This window comes from Acipenser ruthenus, chromosome 3 (assembly GCF_902713425.1).
Source record: "Acipenser ruthenus chromosome 3, fAciRut3.2 maternal haplotype, whole genome shotgun sequence".
NCBI classification, from domain to species: Eukaryota; Metazoa; Chordata; class Actinopteri; order Acipenseriformes; family Acipenseridae; genus Acipenser; species Acipenser ruthenus.
This window is the reverse complement of record NC_081191.1, coordinates 88,076,546-88,096,167: the sequence shown is the minus strand read 5'-3', so window position 1 is coordinate 88,096,167 and position 19,622 is coordinate 88,076,546. Positions and strand designations below refer to the sequence as shown.

Genomic DNA, 19,622 nt, shown 5'->3' with positions numbered 1-19,622 from the left:
CCATGTCATTAATGATATCATATGTGATGTCAAGTGTGACAGGAAACATACACATAAGGGTGCAGAGTTAAGGTTGCGTGGCTACCTTAACTTGCAATTTCCTAACCTTTTGGACATTTGCAAACAAACCTTAACGTTACTTTAACGAAGTTTTTGCCATTGAATTTCCATAGTTTTGCAGAAGGTATCTTGGAAAATCAAACAACCAACAAGAAGTATGTAAAGATTTTTTTTAAAAGCCAGGTTTATTGAGGCAAAATCAAATGTTGTTAATCCCTGCCCCTGAGGCTAGAGGAGAGGGGAAAGCAAAGACTGTCCCCGGAGTCCCCAGCAATGGCTGCCCTGGTGGCTGGAGAGGTGGGGACAGCAAGAACTGTACCTGAGGCTGGAGAGGTGGGGATAGCAAGGACTGTAACTGAGGCTGGAGAGGTGGGGACAGCAATGGCTGCCTTGGAGGCTGAAGAGGTGGGGACAGCAATGGCTGCCCTGGAGGCTACAGAGGTGGGGACAGCAAGGACTGTACCTGAGGCTGAGGACGTGGAAGAAGCAATGGCTGTACCGAGGCTGGAGAGGTGGGGAAAGCAACGGCTGTACCTGAGGCTAGAGAGGTGGGGACAGCAACCGCTGCCTTGGAAGCTGAAGAGGTGGAAGCAGCAATGGCTGTACGTGAGGCTGGAGAGGTGGAGAAAGCAATGGCTGTACCTGAGGCTGGAGAGGTGGGGAAAGCAACGGCTCTGTACCTGAGGCTGGAGAGGTGGGGACAGCAACGGCTCTGTACCTGAGGCTGGAGAGGTGGGGACAGCAATGGCTGCCTTGGAGGCTGGAGAGGTGGGGACAGTAACATCTGTACCTGAGGCTGCAGATGTGGAAACAGCAACGGCTGTACCTGAGGCTGGAGATGTGGCAAAAGCAACGGTTGTACTTGATTGGATAGGTGGGGACAGTAACAGCTGTACCTGAGGCTGCAGATGTGGCGACAGCAACGGCTGTACCTGAGGCTGGAGAGGTGGGGACAGCAATGGCTGCCTTGGAGGCTGAAGAGGTGGAAGCAGCAACGGCTGTACGTGAGGCTGGAGAGGTGGGGACAGCAACGGCTGTACGTGAGGCTGGAGAGGTGGGGACAGCAACGGCTGCCAGAGGGGCTGCAGATATGGCGACAGCAAGGACTGTACCTGAGGTTGGAGAGGTGGTGACAGCAATGGCTCTATCTGAGGCTGGAAAGGTGGGGAAAGGAAGGGCTGTACCTGAGGCTGAAGAGCTGGTGACATTATTTGAACAGTACTGCCAGGGAGCAGTTATTCTTCATGTTATGTGGCTCTGTCCACTCTCTCTAGAAAGATCCTGCAGGTTTTTAGGCAGAAGGATGTGTGCAATTCAAGGTCTTGATGCCATATTGGATTTGCCGTTGCTTCTTCTCTCTTCTATCTGTCGGGCGCATCTTTCAAGTCTTGTCAGTTCTTACCTGAATTAGATAGGAGATATTTGGACTAACCACCAAGGGAAAAAAAGGTTTCTGAAATGTAATAAATATAATTCTGTATAGTGATTTGGATATCTGAAAATGTATATAATAATCTGTGATATACTAAGAGTATTTATTAAAAATGAAACAATAACAATAACAGGTTACATGCATTTCTAAATTGAATTGCCCAAAAGTTTACTCAAAATGTAATAAATAGAATTCTGTATAGTTGTACAGTTGTATTGTTACTATTAATAATATACTGTATTGTAATGGATTTTTTTGGAGTTTTTTTTACCGGCTTTAGACTATTCACTGCGAGTCGTATTAATTTATTTATGTTCTCAATTCATGCCGATTGATTATCGTCATCAGCCATGTCTTATACTTTCTAAAAAATATATTGTTATTGACCCATTTCATTAACAAAAGTTCAATAACTTTTTATTGTACTCGCGGATGTTCTACTGCTGTCTGATACATCCTTATTTCAGGGGTTTCTTAAATCAACACAAATGATTAATAATAGCTTTTACCCACCTGTCAGTAAATTACTTCGCGTTGTGAAGAAGGTATCAAACATTCTGTAGTAGTTGAAGAACAACTTCGTGGACCAGCGTGCGCGGTCAATTTAAAAAATCACAAACGTCCTTTGGCAGCGATATACAGGTAAACAAATAGCAGAAAGTGTTTAATGTATGTGCTTAAATATGGAATATATAACACGCATACATATATTAGTATGCATTTGTAGTGTATTCTATTTGGCAAAACATTATTTTTTCTTTTTTTTTTAGAACCCACGCTATACAAGATCATAACCATTTACAGTATTGCGTTTACAAGTATTGACAGACTTCTTTCTTTTTTCGTATCCAGCAGGCAGTATGTATTTATTTTATGTGAATCAATGTGTTCCTCGACGAATCGAGTTTTGTTCAAGCTGGGCCATGTAAAGCTGTCAGTCAGATCATTAGTTTAACAAAGCAAATTACAACTTTGATAGAAACAAATAATCACAAACCCAATAACAACGATCTCACTATGTAACACAATTTTTGTTCCTGGGTAGTAAGTGTTATTTCCTAATTGCTTATGCCTCAAAAGTATAGAAAATGGCTATTATTCCCCACAAACTTTGCTTTTGTGACAGTGATATTTTGAAATGTACCTATTTCCAATGAGAAAACGGGCGAATTTGTGTCTTTTCGTTCACATAAAGTCAGAAAAAAACAACATATGAATCCAAATTAACATGTATTTATACTAAAGTAATACAAAAATGACTACAAAAGATTTAGAAGTGAGTAGTTTTTCGAGATTTACGATTATACTGTAAATCACTTTCACGAATCAGCCCCCAAATGTAGTCTCCCATCATGTTCTCGTTATACTATTCTTGGTAGCGGCTTTCAAAGTCCAGTATATCCTGGTGGAAGCGCTCGCCTTGCTCCTCCGAGTACGCTCCCATGTTCTCCTTGAATTTATCAAGATGAGCATCAAGGACATGGACTTTGAGGGACATCCTACAGCCCATTGTGCTGTAGTTCTTCACCAGAGTCTCAACCAGCTCCACATAGTTTTCGGCCTTGTGATTGCCCAGGAAGCCCCGAACCACTGCGACAAAGCTGTTCCAAGCCGCTTTCTCCTTACTAGTGAGCTTCTTGGGGAATTCATTGCACTCCAGGATCTTCTTTATCTGTGGTCCGACGAAGACACCGGCTTTGACCTTTGCCTCAGACAGCTTAGGGAAGAAGTCTTGAAGGTACTTGAAGGCTGCCGACTCCTTATCTAGAGCTCTGACAAATTGTTTCATAAGGCCCAATTTGATGTGCAGTGGTGGCATCAGCACCTTCCGGGGGTCCACCAGTGGCTCCTACTTGACGTTGTTCCTCCCCACAGAGAACTCGGTCCGCTGTGGCCAGTCCCGCCTGTGGTAGTGCACCTTGGTGTCCCTGCTGTCCCAAAGGCAAAGATAGCAGGGAAACTTGGTAAAACCGCCTTGGAGACCCATCAGGAATGCCACCATTTTGAAGCAAGGTCTTGATGCTGTTGTAATCGTCTTTGAGGTGCACCGAGTGAGCCAGGGGAAGAGACGGGTACTTGTTACCATTATGGAGCAGCACGGCTTTGAGGCTCCTGGATGAGCTGTCAATGAAGAGGCGCCACTCATTCTGGTTACAGGTGATTCCGATTGCCTCGAACAGAATGGTCACATTGTGGCAGAAGCAGAGCCCATCTTGACGGGTGAAGAAGCTGGAAAAAGGTTGGTGACGCCTCCTCTGATCTGCGACTTGCACACTTTCATCCAACAAGTTCCACTGCTTGAGCCTAGACGTCAAAAGCTCGGCATTGGTGAGACCAAGATCTCTAATCAAGTCGTTGAGGTCTTTTTGGTTGGGGTAGTATGGGTTTCTCTCCTCAGCTCCACCTCTGAAATTGTCATCTGGATCTACAACGTCTTCCTCGCTCTCTGACTTGCTGCTCTCTTCTAAAGACGGCTGCTCTCTCTCCGGAGGAGTGGGTACGGGGAGCTCATGGCAGTGTGGCACCGGGGCAATGGATGAAGGAAGGTCGGATACGTGATAGCAGGTGCATTCTTGCCAGTCCGACGTTTGGAAGGGTCCACCATGCAGAAGTAGCAGTTGCTTGAGTGAACAGTGGGTTCCCGCCAAATTCTTGGGATAGCGAACTTCATGTCTTTTCCCCTCTGTACCTACAAAAATACATTTATTTCACCCATGACTAATGTGTAAGAGATTCTCGCAACATTTTTCATATATGATATATTTTTTCAATAACATTGAAAATTGTAAAACATTTTAAAATTAAAAACTTTTACAATTTTAAAAATTTTAACAAATTATATAACATAAAATTCCGAGCAACAATTGTCCATCTTACCTTCCAGAGTTTTTCTGCAGTGCTCGCAGGTGAAATGAGGTGCCCAGGGTTTGTCTTGATCCCAGACAGGCATGCCGAAATATGCCTTGTAGGCCTCACACATCTTAGCAGATGCTTCCACGGAGTACTTTTTCGCTCTTGTCTTGATAAATTGGCCGCAGACATAGCAAAATGTGTCTGCCGGATGCTTGCAGCCTCTTGATGCCATCTCAGAGAAATGCAGATATGTATATGCAGCTGGAACTAAACTGAACTGGTGGGCTTAAGGTCCCTGTATTTATACTACTATTTATATTACTGGAAAGTTCTAGAAAGTTCTAGAAGTTACTCCAAGTTTACTCAGCACTGAATCTATCTGGAATGTTCTGGAAAATAGGTAAATTTCAAAATATCACTGTCCTGGTCAGAAAAGCAAAGTTTGTGGGGAATAATAGCCATTTTCTATACTTTTGAGGCATAAGCAATTAGGAAATAACACTTACTACCCGGAACAAAAACAAAAAAAAATTGTTACACGGTGTCTTCAATAAACAAAAAAAGCATTGGAGTTTAAAATAGGAGGTATCATAACAAATACATTGTAGTCTTTATTATTTTTTATCCATTTGGTAGACGCCTTTATCGGAGGCTTACATTTTATTATTTAACTAGTGCTTAATTTGTGCCAGGGCTCTCCAAGGCTGAGCCACGGCACCTCTTTCCCCCTTTAGTTGTGAAAGTTTTTTGGTTTTTTTTCCGCTGGTGAGCAACAATACAACCCAGCTATCAGCTATCAGCTGAAGGCACAAACACTAATTATTATCACTGATTACCAGTTTTATCCAGACAGAAACACAGATCTGACCCGTGTGTGCTGAACTATAGGCTATTCAATGTCTCCCTATTCAATGAAATGGAACGGTCGAAAGCAACGCTGCCAAGCACTGACGTTAAACAGAAGAGACGTCAGACCGTTATCTTTTTTGGTTCAATTTTGGTAAAACCAGGACCCCCCCCCCCCCCCCCCGAATATATAAATACCCCGTTGCATATCTACACTCCCAGGACTATGTGTAAGTGTGGTTCTTTAATTAGCAGTACTTTTTGACATACAGGTATATATAAAAGCGTCTTAATTTTTCTTTTTGTTTTTTTTAAACAGCTGTTTTTATCGCCACGCTGTATCTCAAAAAGTATTTCACCAAATGCTACCACGTTCACAGGGTTTGTTGAGCCTGTCAATCCGACCACACACACCAATTTTCATGCATATCGATGGGGATTTACCCCCCCTTTTGAGATGGTTGTAAAATTGACTTTAAACAGAACCTTCGTTCAAACCTTAACTATGTCTGCGCTACCGTGCAGACATAATGCCTTTTAATCTATCCCATTCCCTCAAAACCATTTTTTCTTACTGGAGAAGTTTGCTTACTTTCAAAATCCCTGCCTAGATGGAAGCAAGCTGTGCAATGCTAGTGCTAATTGAGTGCAGCACACAGGTTGAATCCCTTGAACAACAGCCTCCTTACAAGATAAATAAATCAAGGTTAATTGAAGGAAAATACCGTATTACTTCAATTTGGTTACCGCTGTGTTTATTTTAAATTGATCAAAATGACTGTGGCGCTTAAACAAGGGCGGCAATTATACGAGGACGGCCTGTATTAATAATACTATGCTTTACAAATGCTGCAATATTTTATTACAAGGCATTTTAGAAGAGGCTCCGATCTGCAGCTATACTCTTGTGTTTTTGAGGTAAACAGACAGCCCTTGTTTTATCCCCTGCTGTGTTGGCACTGAACTCTTCTGGGGGAAAAAAAAGCCCTTTAAGGACTGCTGTGCTGTAGGTAGTTCATCTTGGGTTGTCTGTGGGGACTGTACCATAAAATAAAATTTGCTTACTAAGGTGTGTGTACATTAGTTTGTATTACATGGTGGAATGAGGCTGCAGTCTCTTCGGGGGCGTCACATGTACATAGCCACAGTTGCACTTTTCTTTATTTATTTTTTGAACAGGGGTAGAATAAAAAAACGTTTACATTTCTTTATTGAGAGTGGCGTTCATTCAAGGGCAGCGTCTATTAAAAAGCTGATATCCGAGTGAGGCGTTAATTCGAAGTAATGCAGTAATTACAATTTAAAGAACATCTTTGTGCATTACTCAAGGAGGACATGCCTAGTACTTGCAGCGGCAGGCAAGTGGTTCATGAAACAATTAGAACCTCTTCAGGAAGTGCTCTTTTTTCAGATTCAATTACTGTAGGTGCCATGATCCTAGCTTTTGCTTATATTTGTTTTTCACAAAGCAGTCTTATTGCTACTCAAGCAGGTTGGTCAGTCACTATGTTTGGCTGCTCTTCCCACAGCTGTGACTCATGGTCAATAATGCTTAGTGGAGCAATGAATGAACCACCTGTTGGAAAACACTCTGAAATAAACTGCAATTAAATCAGCATCAAGCTTGTCAATGATCTGGTCAGCTCCTTCTGAATGCCACAGCAGCTCAATTAACTCCTTGTGTCAGGGGATAATCAAATATAACCTTTACCAAATTAACTTAAATGGTAATGCATTGCTACCACAGTGACAATATAGAGGTTTATTTTTGCTAACAAACATTGGTTACATAATGCAAGCTACAATAGTATGGACCAGTACCACAGTGGTAAAATATTCATATTTTAATATACCAATGATATCACAATTATGTGAACTAATATACACTAGTATTCCATTGTGGTATACCACGGTACCATATCAGTATCAGGGTGCTACTGTTTCAGGGCCTGCATGCAAAATGAAGTCCAAATACAATACTGGCATTGCTTGTAATCTGTCTACTAATGCTTCTGTTGGTGTTTGATTAGGGAAATGCACTGACATTATAATGGTATCCCAGTAGTTTTTTTCTGCTTTCTACAAGGAATCCCCATGTAATTATCATGTCCCTGCACTGGACAATAACTACATTATTAAGATAATTTTGCTATCTTGAAGGGGAATGATGAGAGATATGCCTAAAAGAAAAAAGTATTATGCAGCCAAAGTAAACTCTATTTGATCCTTTCTGTTGTAGACACCCTGTGTTGTAGCCAAGCAGAGATTCACCTGTTTCAGTGGGTGATAATGTTCTGTTAAAGCTGTTTATAAAGCTGTGGGTTTGTTAAGTTGTTAAGTGATGCATGTTATGCCACTTCCAGTTTTCGTAGTGTCGATTTCCGATAGCATCATCCAAGTACAATCGAGAACAACTATTCTTTTCCGAGTAAGATTACAAGTATGTCAATCCTCCCCAATTACCGTATTCAAAAGGTAATGCATTGTCTTTTGAAGATGACCACGCTTTGAAATGGCTGCAAGCAAGGGGGCAGTTTCAGTATCAAAGGGGTTTGATAAATATGGTTGCTGTGCAAGGCTTTAGAATGTTAAGAAAAACGTATCTCTCAGCTATGAAGAGAATGGATCAGAGAGCAATGCCCTTTTCAGAAAGTGCACTGTAATTATATTCTGACCTGTGAAGCAGTGTGTTATCAGGACTGTGCCGAGTGAAGGTGGATGTGATAGCAGAAACAGGCTTGATAAGAAACTCCCACCCTCGGGAGGATCCACAGTGTTTCTATAATATGTATATCGTAGAGAGGCAAATACTGACAATCATTTGTTATTCCTCAAGGCCCGGCTCTGTTTGTGGGTTGCTGCTAGCCAGTTAAAGTTTCAAAGGACAAGTCTGTATATTTCCATTATAATGGCAGTGAATGAAATTTCAAAAAAAAGTAAATGTTGTAAACGCTCATAGTAGCAATATATTTGTATTTAGTTACAGGCTACAGCTCTACTGACCACATGTACTTTATATCACAATGAAGCTTTAAAGATACAGAACAGGCATGGGCTTGTTTCCTTGCAGATATACCTACTGTATACTTCCCATAACCTGTGTACCAGAGGGGAATGACAGAATAGCTATTGTGTTATATTTGACAAAGGTATATAAAAATAATGTAGTATACTTAAGACATAATAAAAAGGTAGAATGGTATAACCTTATTCCTGTGTCAATAAACATGACCAGAGATCAGATGTCTTTGTTGAGTGAGATGCATGTTTGCTCGTGGACTTTGTGAAAACCTTGTGCTTCAGTAGATCAAAGAGGGCAAAGTTTTTTTTTTGCTCATAATGTTTTTTTCAAAGTCAGATCTTCAAGGTACAAAACAGAAATAAATGCATCAGGTATTATTTTGTTAGGTTGTTTATTATTCATTTTGAAATGGTTTTTTTTTTACATTAATCTACACTTGGAACCTTGAAAATCAATCTTATTGTCATCGTTTTTTTTTTTTTTTTTTTTCCCAAATGAATGAAAGACAAAGCAATATATAACCTGAGAGGTTTTTGTTTTTGTTTTTTGTATTACAACATTGGAGGCTGGGCATGAAACAGCGACCCCACACACCTCAAGCAAGTGTCTTAACCACTATGCAAAAGAGCTGGGCACTTCTGATTTCTTGGCTATAGAGCTTTTACCCTCATGTCACCTCACTGATGGTCCAGAATCTGTAACGGCAGTGCATCACACAACACTGCCCGTTACACCCACACAGCTGAAAGTGGTGCATCATGTCTAGTGCTGAAGGTTTCTTTGATGTGGGCCACTGTAGCATGTCTGCTTATTGTCACAATGCTTGATCTGTCATAGCCTGCTTGCCACTGCTGTTGTGTTTTTCAGTGGTGGTTTTCTGGAGTGAGGCCCGAGCCAGTTGCACGGACACCCACTATCATGCCCCTTGTGAAGTAATTGCGATCCATCTGCTTTCTGGTGAATGTTTCTGAATACACATCTTATATAGGTATAGTGGTCCACATGAGGAGTCAGAAGACCACAAAAATGTGCATACATTGCAGAGTAGGGGATTTTGACAGAGGTGATAGAGCTCCAGTTTCCATTAGAACAACAGAATCTGGGTCTGGTTGCATAATGATGCAGTGTACTAGAATGCCAACTTAACATACCCTTGCCTTATAATAACAGATCTTAAGTATTCCTATTAAATATGTGATATTTCTCAGTTAACGTAGGTACTGTAGATGGATGACACCGCTTGCACTGTGATTGTATGTTTTTGATGCGTTCATGTAGAAAAAAACTCAAAGATAACAGGTCAGGTAATTGAAAGGAAGTAAAATGAAAGAGGCACTCAGAGTCTGATCCTAGAGGTACATCTGGATCAAAATAATAAGAAAAAACTTATGGAAGCAAAAGTCAGAATTTGTTTTAAAGACCTCAGATCTTGCGAGAACAAACTGCATGTTTCAAACCATCAATCACTTCAAGTTGACGTTCTGCCTGAAATGTGTATTTAACTGCATCGCAAATCAATTTTAGCACCTGAGGAGGATTACGAGAATTGAATTAAATCACAGAGGTTGACACTTCAAGCTGTTCTGTTTGTTTAAGTAACTCTTGCAGGCAAAGCATGACAGCAGCAACAATGTAAAACATGCACAGACATCCGGGTCTGCCAAACTCTTAGGACCCTATTCCAAAGGCACACAATTTTAGAAAGTAATGGAATCATTTTAACTGGATTAGCAAGGAACTGCTAAAATTGAACTCCTCCTTCCTATAGCTGTTGTTTCTTACTAGTTTTCCAACATTATCTTGTTTTATTCCTCAATTTTTATTTCTTAGTTTTAAAAAGGGCCAGTTGTCTTTACAGGTTTGTAGTATATTGGTTAATCTTGATACATTAGCAGATAGTTACTAATGTGATAATGTGTAGCTGCAGTTGTTTACCAGTGTTTATAAGTTATGTCAAAATTTACAAATGTCACTCCTGTGGTACCATGCTACAAAAGCCCATTGCATGATAGCGTCCCTCGTGCTACAATTATCCCAGTGCTGCCATTAAAGAACAAGGGATTTAAAAAACATGCAACACTAAACTGCTTTAAACACGCAGATGTAGATTATTAACTAAACTCTTAATCATGTAAACGTTAATGAATAAAGCATGCCGTACATTAGACAATGTATTCCATTCCATTCCACTCTAAGGATTGAGGTAGGGTTAACACATTCGAGACTCAAGCCATGATACCAGCTGTAAATATCCATTTCAAACAAATGTATACTTTATTCAGACCATTGGCCTATTTTAGCTTTTCCAAACATTACCTTGTATGAACAACAGCCTATCCCATGTGAGCCAACAGAAGCTAAATTAAGATACAGCATGTGCTGTTTGGATAACTCTAACAGAGGAAGTCAAAAGTGGTGCATGCAACACAGTGGCATAACTTTTGCGTCCGTGAACTCCCTCTTTAAAGAAAGTGTGTGTGGGGGGGGGGTATACTATACGATGTATTCATATAGTATTGAGACCATGGACATTGCGATCACACACAATGCATTGCGTGGCAACACTTCGTGCTGATGATTGGTGTTTCCGCTGGGTCCCAGTGGAGGATCTATATTGACTAGTGATTATATGAATACATTATTGACAAATAAAGGTTTTAGTACTGGTACAATGTGAGGGGGATATTTCCCCCGTTGTAGAAAAAATGAAGAGGACATGTCCCCCACGTCTCCCGTGTTAATTACCCCTATGATACAACAGCATATAAACACTAAGTTTTTTAAATTGTTAATTGTTGTTAATGCTCCTATTTTGAAGAACAATTTTTGATCATTAGTAAATTATGTTACTGTCAATTTTATATAGCGCCTTCATTTTTCTCCCCAGGCCTTTCAGCTTGGTGGGCCGCCCGGCAAAGTGGCTGTCGCCTCCTGGCTGAAAAAAACAGATCCGCCCGTCTTGCAGATGCTACTGTGCCTTTAACAATAAAGGGGCGTTGTGACAGAAATATAATGAGCTTTGGTTGTAAATCTCCCTCCCGACCTGTGAGGGCACTAAGCAGAGAAAAGGGAAGTCTTTGGACAGGCTGGCCTGACAGTTCTTTCCGTGGGCCGGGAAGTCGGTCAGTCTGGAAGAAGGCGAGACTCCGTTGCAGGAACGTGTTGACCCGCAAGGGAAACGATGTAGCAGCTGCAGACAGTAGAGACAGCTGCACTCGTTTACCAAGGGGTCATGCGTGATAGCATAAAGGGGACGGAGGATCGTAAATCTTTTCCTTCACTTGGTTTAGAGTGACACGGAACTGGAAGCACCGGGAGAGATCCCCATTATTTGCAAACCTTCCGTGCTTTACACATTGGTGTGTATTGCCGGAGGATTATTGTTTGGTCGCCAGACCGGGAGTTTACAAATAAAAGAAACCCCTTTTTCCAAACTGGATTACAGTTTTCGTTGTGTGATTATTTCTGCACTGCATCACCTCTGCACCTGTTTCTAATCAGCAGCCACTTTGCCACAGGCATTCACACTGGACGCAGCTCAGCACTGACATAAACTACCAGTAGCCAATCAGGGGAAAGTCCTTTGTGAGGATGAAATAAATAAATAAATAAAAGGGGGAAAACTCGTGGTTTGATATGATGTGATGGCAGTAGTTGCATTTTTTAATCATGTGTATACGATAATGCTCAATAATATCAATGTATAATGATGCCTTTAACTCACACTCTCTTTAACGATACCCAGAAAACCAGACAAAACTCACAAAGAAAGAAAGAAAATATCTCAATTTTTAAAAGCAACATGTTTTTATCTTATTTTAAACAACACAATTGTCTGATATTTTTGGTAATTGTGGGGAGATTATGATGGTGTGTGTGGGGGGTTAAAATGAGGTTTTATAAAAATTAAAAAAAAAAAAAAACATTTTAATGTTTTGCTCCTTATTACTTGGAATATTTTTTTTTACTAAGCTTTGTGTCTTATGTATAAAAAGAGTTTTCCCTTCCCGCTGGCATTTGCTATTTATTTCTTGGCAATAAAAAGTCACTGTACATGCAGTCGTGACGAAACAACAGACTACCCACTGACTTTCCCCTGCCGCATTCGGTGTGAACAGTGGTCTGCGGCGAATGCAGAGCAATGTGCAAGGAGGCTATTTTATTTAAAAAAAAATAATTAAGATTATTTTCGGGTATTATCATTCAGTCAATTTTTTGTGCTATTAGTGTACTGTAAGGTGATATATAGTACATAATAGCTATACATATGCACCAAAAAAAAAAAAAAAAAAAAAGTGTATTCCTTTTGTTGTGATATCGTAACAGTATGTACCCAGGTGCTTGTAAGAGATATTGGGGGTTCATATATAGAGGCTGTACACCTTTAAGAAGAAAGGCGTGATGCGATATCAGCTGAACACTTGTCAGCTGACATACAAATGCTTAAGTGCAGAGGTGCTGGACAGGTACCACAAAATGTTTCTGGCAGGACACTGCACTCTGATTGGCTATCATATTATTGTTAATAAAACAATGAATAATCTCTCCCTACACCGGAACCCTAACCTTAAGGTCAGTATCCTGTACTGCAGTCATTACACATCTAAAGTAGTTCATGTTTGGCAGTGAATAAGCTTTTTTGTTAATTAAAAAAAAAAGTGACCGGAGGTGCAGACTTCCTCAGTTGTACCTTTGTAAGCACTGCGATTATTACACTTCGGTTTCATGCAAGTTATGATGGTGACGAAACGTGTGTGAGTACTGTTGTGTTAAAAAAATGATTGAAATTAACAGTTGCATTCAAAAAATGTAGAACAGCGAAAAAAAATAGACGTGCATTAACAAAATGCCCTGAAAACGTAACATAAAGAAAACAATTTAAATGAAGCAGTAAGCTCAATAATTAAGCTAAAAAGGAAGTGAAAAGGTTACCGTTTTACCTACGTTGTCTTTCCCCAGTCAAATCGTAGAGTGCCTAAATAAGCATGGTAATTTACCATAATAAAAAACAGTAATGAAAAAGAAAATGTAGAACATAAAAAAGCGCAACCAGATATAGTCAACGAAAGACAACACATTATTCAAATTCTTTGTCGTATTATATATTTAAGGTAAGGCAAGTTTATTTTTCCGTTAAAAGTGCTCCCGGCTATAATGTTCACCCATCCGGCTGTTAGAATTCCTGGGGAGAACCCTGGCCTTTCATAGTGGACCAATGCATAATACATTAAATACAGTGAAATACAGGGTATAGTACATTAAATATAAACAGTAAAAAAACCAATTCAAATACATTAAATACAGGTATAATACATTAAATGCAAGGTTAGGATGTGAATTCTAAACATTGTGGATGTGTGGATCATATAGAATCATACAAATAAGATGGAGTGAAAAACCTGAAATAGCAATTTAGACAGTAGCTAATAACAGATATCAGACTTAAAGAGCATTGAAAGCAAGAGAGAGCAAGTGGGTCTTGAGAGCTGATTTGAAGCGAGCGACTGAGGGAGCCACATGCACTAAAACTGTGTTCCAGAGAGTCGGGGCCATGAAGCTAAAAAAGCACTCTCCGAGTGTGGTGCACTTTTGCTTGGGTATAACAAGCAAGTCAGAGTCAGAGGACCTCAGCTTGTGTGCAGGGACATATCGGGTCAGCAGGTTGGAGAGATACTCTGGACCTGTGTGATGAAGGGCCTTGTAGGCAAGCGGGAGAATTTTGAAAGTAATCCTGAACTTTATTAGTCTTAAGAAGAAAGCTCCCGTGCTCAATTTGAAGGTAGCACCATTGGTGCATAGGCTGATAATGTTCAAATAACAGAGTCCAAACACCCCACACTCAAGAGAAAAAAAACTCACATTAGTGTTACTGTGCTGAAACCAGAAAAGTCTTGTTTTTCATAAAATCATTTTGTGAGTTTATTCATTTGAAGATGAGCTCTTTGAACTATTTCGATTTCAATGGTTTAATCAGATGAAGGTCAGAAAGGTCAACCCTGTTTAAAAAAGAATAATGGTGCAAGTTCCATATTTGTCCAGCACTTTTGTCGACACTGGAAACAGACTTGCTTATCTTTTTGTTGTTGTTGTTGTTATATTCTAGGCTCTGGACTTCATGATGGTCAGTGGCACAATGTGCGTTTCCTGGCCAAAGAAAACTTTGCCATGCTCACCATTGATGGAGATGAGGCCTCGGCTGTACGGACAAACAGTCCACTCTACATTAAGACTGGAAATAAATATTACTTTGGAGGTAATTTTCTTTTTTTTCTACCATATCCACCTTCCATTGTTACATAACTTACTGAACACCATGTAGAGTTCTTAACAACAAACTTGTTGTTCATGTCTGTTGTACACATCCATTCATTATACAGGTCACTGTTTTTAAAGCAACACATGTATTTTAAAGCATGATATCTGGAACTACATGGTCAGACCTCTCTTTGTAAACCAGAGTGTTGTACTTCCTGAAATTGTCCCCACCCCTTCAATGGCGTTTTGCCTGTCTTTCACCAACCAGCTGCTTCCCCTATTGACTGGCATGCTTTTAATCAGTAACATGCCAAATGTGAGTATGGACTTGTGCGCCTTGTCCGTGCCATTTATAGCCAATATTTTCTATTGGCTATAAATGTTTCATTAATGACATTACTATGAACTGTTACTGTTAATTCTCATGTAAATCAATATATCCTACCACAGCACTATTGGTGCCAAACATTCTCAGAAGAATAAAAAAAAAAAAAAACACCTTCTTTGAAGGATGGCGACATTTAAGAAAAATGCATAAATTAAGGCAAAGTTGTTTTATGATTGAGAAATTTAAAAAAAAGTTACAATTGAGAAAAGAAAAAAAAGATAAGTTTCCAGAGAAGAAAAGGAATATATTGTTAGCCTGTAATCAAGTCTAACAGTAGAGAACCGTGTGGAGAGTGTCATTGCTATACACCGCCTGCCCTCCATTTGAAAACTGCTGTCAAATCCTGCCGTGGGTATTCAGGGGAATCTCAGTGTTTTCTTTTCAGATGCAAAAAAGAGGTGTTTAACACAAAAAAAGAGAAAAAAAAGGAAACGGGGCAACTGTGTAAACTTGAGGTGATATACATGTATTTCAGGTTAACCTCTTTTGCATCCAGTCCTATTCCTCAACCCAATATCAATCCATTTAGAACGACAGATTGGCCCTGGTGGACACAGCCCATGTAAACATCTATCTAATCTGTCTTCCTATGGAGTGCACTGCTTGGCACAATCAACCTGGCTGTCAGTTCATTCTGAGGGATAGAGCCACTGATAGCTTTATCAGTCATCTTCTGAGAACCAAATGAAAAAATACGATTCTGTGGCTTTTGGCTTTTAGCATCCTGGCAGCTCATTGCTGTTGATGAAGGGCTGAAATTGAGATTTAAAAAAAAAAAGGTTTTATCCTTTTTCCCCTTTCCAGGATTGATTGTTGTGAGTCAATGCTGAACTCATCATAAGATTGTATTTTATTTTTTGGGTAGGAGATGTGACTTGGATTTGCTTATCATAAGGTTATTCTGATATTTTTTAAATGTCGTACTCATATAATGTAGAGTATTAAAATCCAATAGATGTTATTAGAATAGTTGTTGAGGTACACAGTGCTAACATGTGGTATTTCACTCTTCAAGTTCATAATACCGTGTATGTGTACGTTTCTCTGTAAGGACATATTACTTGTTCACTAACCTAAATGCTTCACACTTTTATATGTAAGTCATAACGAGGGAGCACTGTATGACACAAGTTTGATACCAAACAATGTATTGCTACCAAAGAAAAAAGCTATTACAAATTCTTATAAAGACTACAGCTATGGCCAAACGTTTTGTATCACCCTATATAAATGACACATTTTGCTTCGTAAAGACAAATGGAACTTGCTGAATAATGTTCCGTTGACATACTGAATTACATACTGCTTTGTAGTTTTCCATATATTTAATGAAAAAATTATAAAAATTGAAAAATGTGCATTTCAAAGTCTATCATGAAATACTATACAACTATTATTGCTTCTGGTAGACTTTTGTGATATCATTTTTATAGTTTATTTAATTACACAATGTTAAATAAAATATCTAAATTATGTTTATGTATATATATTTTAAATCCTAAAATTCGAGGTGATGCAAAACTTTTGGCCATAGCTGTACACTGCTCAATCATGCATCATGCTTTCAGGAAGCTTTCACATTTTTTTATTTTTTTATTTTATTTTTTTACCCCAAGCTTGAAAGTTGCTTCTGAAGGCAATTTTAGCTTCACTAACCCAACTGAAAAATGTACCACAGGATAACTGACAGCCAGACCTTTATTAGTACAGTATAGACAAGTATCTGAAATTATATTACAAGATTGTCTCAATAAAATATATTTTTAACATGTATTATTAAGATTGTGCTTTCAAAGCTACATGCTTGAAGTCATTTTAAGTCTTGCAGTGTGTCCTTGTTTATTTTAGGGTGTGGGACAATGATCCAGTAAATCAGTAAATCAGAAAACTTTCCTTGTAACTTTTGTTGTTGTTGTTCTCCTGATATTTACTTGATGCATCATTTTTATCAATGCTGTTTGATAAGTGTCAGTAATATGCAAATTGTGAGGGTTCATTCAGTGCTGTCTTCTGATTGCTGACAAATATCATGAGGTATAAGGAAATGGGCAGGGCCAGGTCCTTGATTGGCAGATACCTGATCCATTTCACTGCTTTCTGATAGGATTGCCACATGACCCCAGGTTCACAGTTTGGTCTTTTTAACTCAGTCCAATGCGTTTAGCCACGTTTACTTGTCTCTTTTAATTTAAGAGATGCAGAACGACAAGTATCATAAGGCATTGCAATGTGAGTAAAACACCTTTATTGTACTAAACTGTCCAGTTGAAGCCTAAGCCACATTACCACCCTGCATTCTGGCTCACTTGTATTTAATGTATTACTTCCAATTAACGCCGCCCTCGAATTAACGCCTCACTCAGATATCATCTTTTTAATAGACGCCACCCTCGAATAAACGGCGCTCTCAGTAAAGAAATGGAAAAGGTATTTTTTTTCTACCCCTGCTCAAAAAATAAAGAAAGAAACGCGCCTCTGCCTCTGTACATGTGACGCCCCCGATGAGGCTGCAACTCAATCCAGCATGTAATACAAACTAATGTACACTCACCTTAGTAAGCAAATGTTATTTTATAGTATTATTATTATTATTATTTATTTCTTAGCAGACGCCCTTATCCAGGGCGACTTACAATTGTTACAAGATATCACATTATTTTTATATACAATTACCCATTTATACAGTTGGGTTTTTACTGGAGCAATTTAGGTAAAGCACCTTGCTCAAGGGTACAGCAGCAGTGTCCCCTACCAGGGATTGAACCCACGACCCTCCGGTCAAGAGTCCAGAGCCCTAACCACTACTCCATAGTACTGTCCCGACAGACAACTGAAGATGAATTATTTACAGCACAGCAGTCCTTCACGTCCCTTTTTTTCCAGCAGAGTTCAGTGCCAACACACCAGGGGATAAAACAAGGGCTGCCTGTTTACCTCGTCATCAGCTTGGATGGTAAAAACTTAAACTCAGAGGAACTTAGAGCTTTGCCGGTCACTCTAAGCGCTGTCCGAAAGCTGGCTGAAGATATCTTCTTGTAGGGGGTTTAGTTGTTTTGTTTTATATTCAATTGGAATTTTACTCAGTCTTGTACAGTTATATATATAAAAAAAAAAAAAAAAAAAAAAATCTTGCTTACTATCTATGAGAAGATTTAGTTTCGGTTTCTCTTACAGAGAAATTACAAACAAGCAGGTGAATTACAGTGAGAAAAAAAAAAAAATAACCGAGTAGGATATATTTTAGTTTTAACAGAAATCAAACCGATATTCAGAGGTAATATTTTTTGTTAAGAAAAACAACTGCATCACACTCAACTGCCGTTGTCTCTCCTCTCCAGCGAATCAGGAGTGTGTATGATTCACTGGTACAGTACTCCCCTGACCTCCCAACTCCCACCTAATAGGCTCTCGTTAACTGTCAGTAAATATACTGTATTCAAGCCCCCAAAACACACAAGAGTATAGTGCTGCAGATCGGAGCCTCTCATGGCGCCGTTTCTAAAATGCCTTAAATCATTTAATAAAATATTGCAGCGTTTGTAAAGCATAGTATTATTAATAAAGGCCGCCCTTGTTTAAAGGCTGCAGTCATTTTGATCAATTTAAAATAAATGCTGCAGCGCCAAATTGAAGTAATACTGTACTTAAACCATATAAAGTAAAATAAAGAAAGAAATAGAATAGTGTGTTGCTGTACATTTGACAATGCTCACTGCATTATTATTCATTTGAAGGATGCTAAGTCATTATAGGAAGTTGCCTGGAACAGTATAGTTAATACTTGAAGCAACTAGCAGACTTTAATGTCAGACAAGGTAACAGCTACGGTATTTTGAGATTAAAAGATTTGTATTCGGTTGAAACAAGTTAAATCCCAAAGAGCAGCCACTAGAGTAGAGTAGGATATTGAAGTCTTGAGGTCATAAGAGCTGCAGCTCACACAGTCGTCTGGAATTCAAACAGCCTGGAACAAGCCCTTTGGAGCACACACAAAGTTTTCAAGCTGGCACTGACATTAACACGGCAGGGACAGTACATTATTATTATTATTATTATTATTATTATTATTATTATTATTATTATTATTATTATTAATAATGTTATTATTAATTAATTAATTAACTTATTAGCAGACGTCCTTATCCAGGATGACTTACAGTTGTTACAAAATATCACAGTACAAAGTATCACATTGCAAAATATCACATTAAACAGTATCACATTACAAAATATCACATTACAATTAAGAGCAGTTATAAAGTACAGTAAAATCAGTAGCAAATAAGATCAAATTCAAATAAGAGCAAATATAAATTCATTTTTACCTCAGAATCTAATAAATTGGATTGTTATGGTGACATTGTATTATTTATATTATAACAGTCTGATAGATAGATCTGATATTATTATTTATTTCTTAGCAGACGCCCTTATCCAGGGCGACTTATAATTGTTACAAGATATCACATTATTTTTACATACAATTACATTTGTTTTTACATACAATTACCCATTTATACAGTTGGGTTTTTACTGGAGCAATCTAGGTAAAGTACCTTGCTAAAGGGTACAGCAGCAGAGTCCACCAGGGATTGAACCCACAACCTTCTGGTCAAGAGTCCTAACCACTACTCCACACTAGGTATATTATTGTGGTATTCGATATTATACAATATTCTTTCTCAAGAGAATATCTTAGGACACGCATTACATAATGCCGTTATTTTACATTTTCTATAAAATAATAATATTAATCATCATCACAT

At 38.9% G+C, this 19,622-nt stretch overlaps 1 protein-coding gene across 1 annotated transcript in view; it reads left to right on the top strand.

Moving 5' to 3' along the window:
• Positions 1 to 19,622, top strand: part of LOC117394379 (contactin-associated protein-like 2) — a 545,795-nt gene that overhangs the window by 316,141 nt on the left and 210,032 nt on the right. The window contains exon 9 of the mRNA XM_033992589.3: positions 14,317 to 14,466. Coding sequence (XP_033848480.1) covers positions 14,317 to 14,466 — 150 coding nt within the window. The remainder of the gene's footprint in view (positions 1 to 14,316; positions 14,467 to 19,622) is intronic.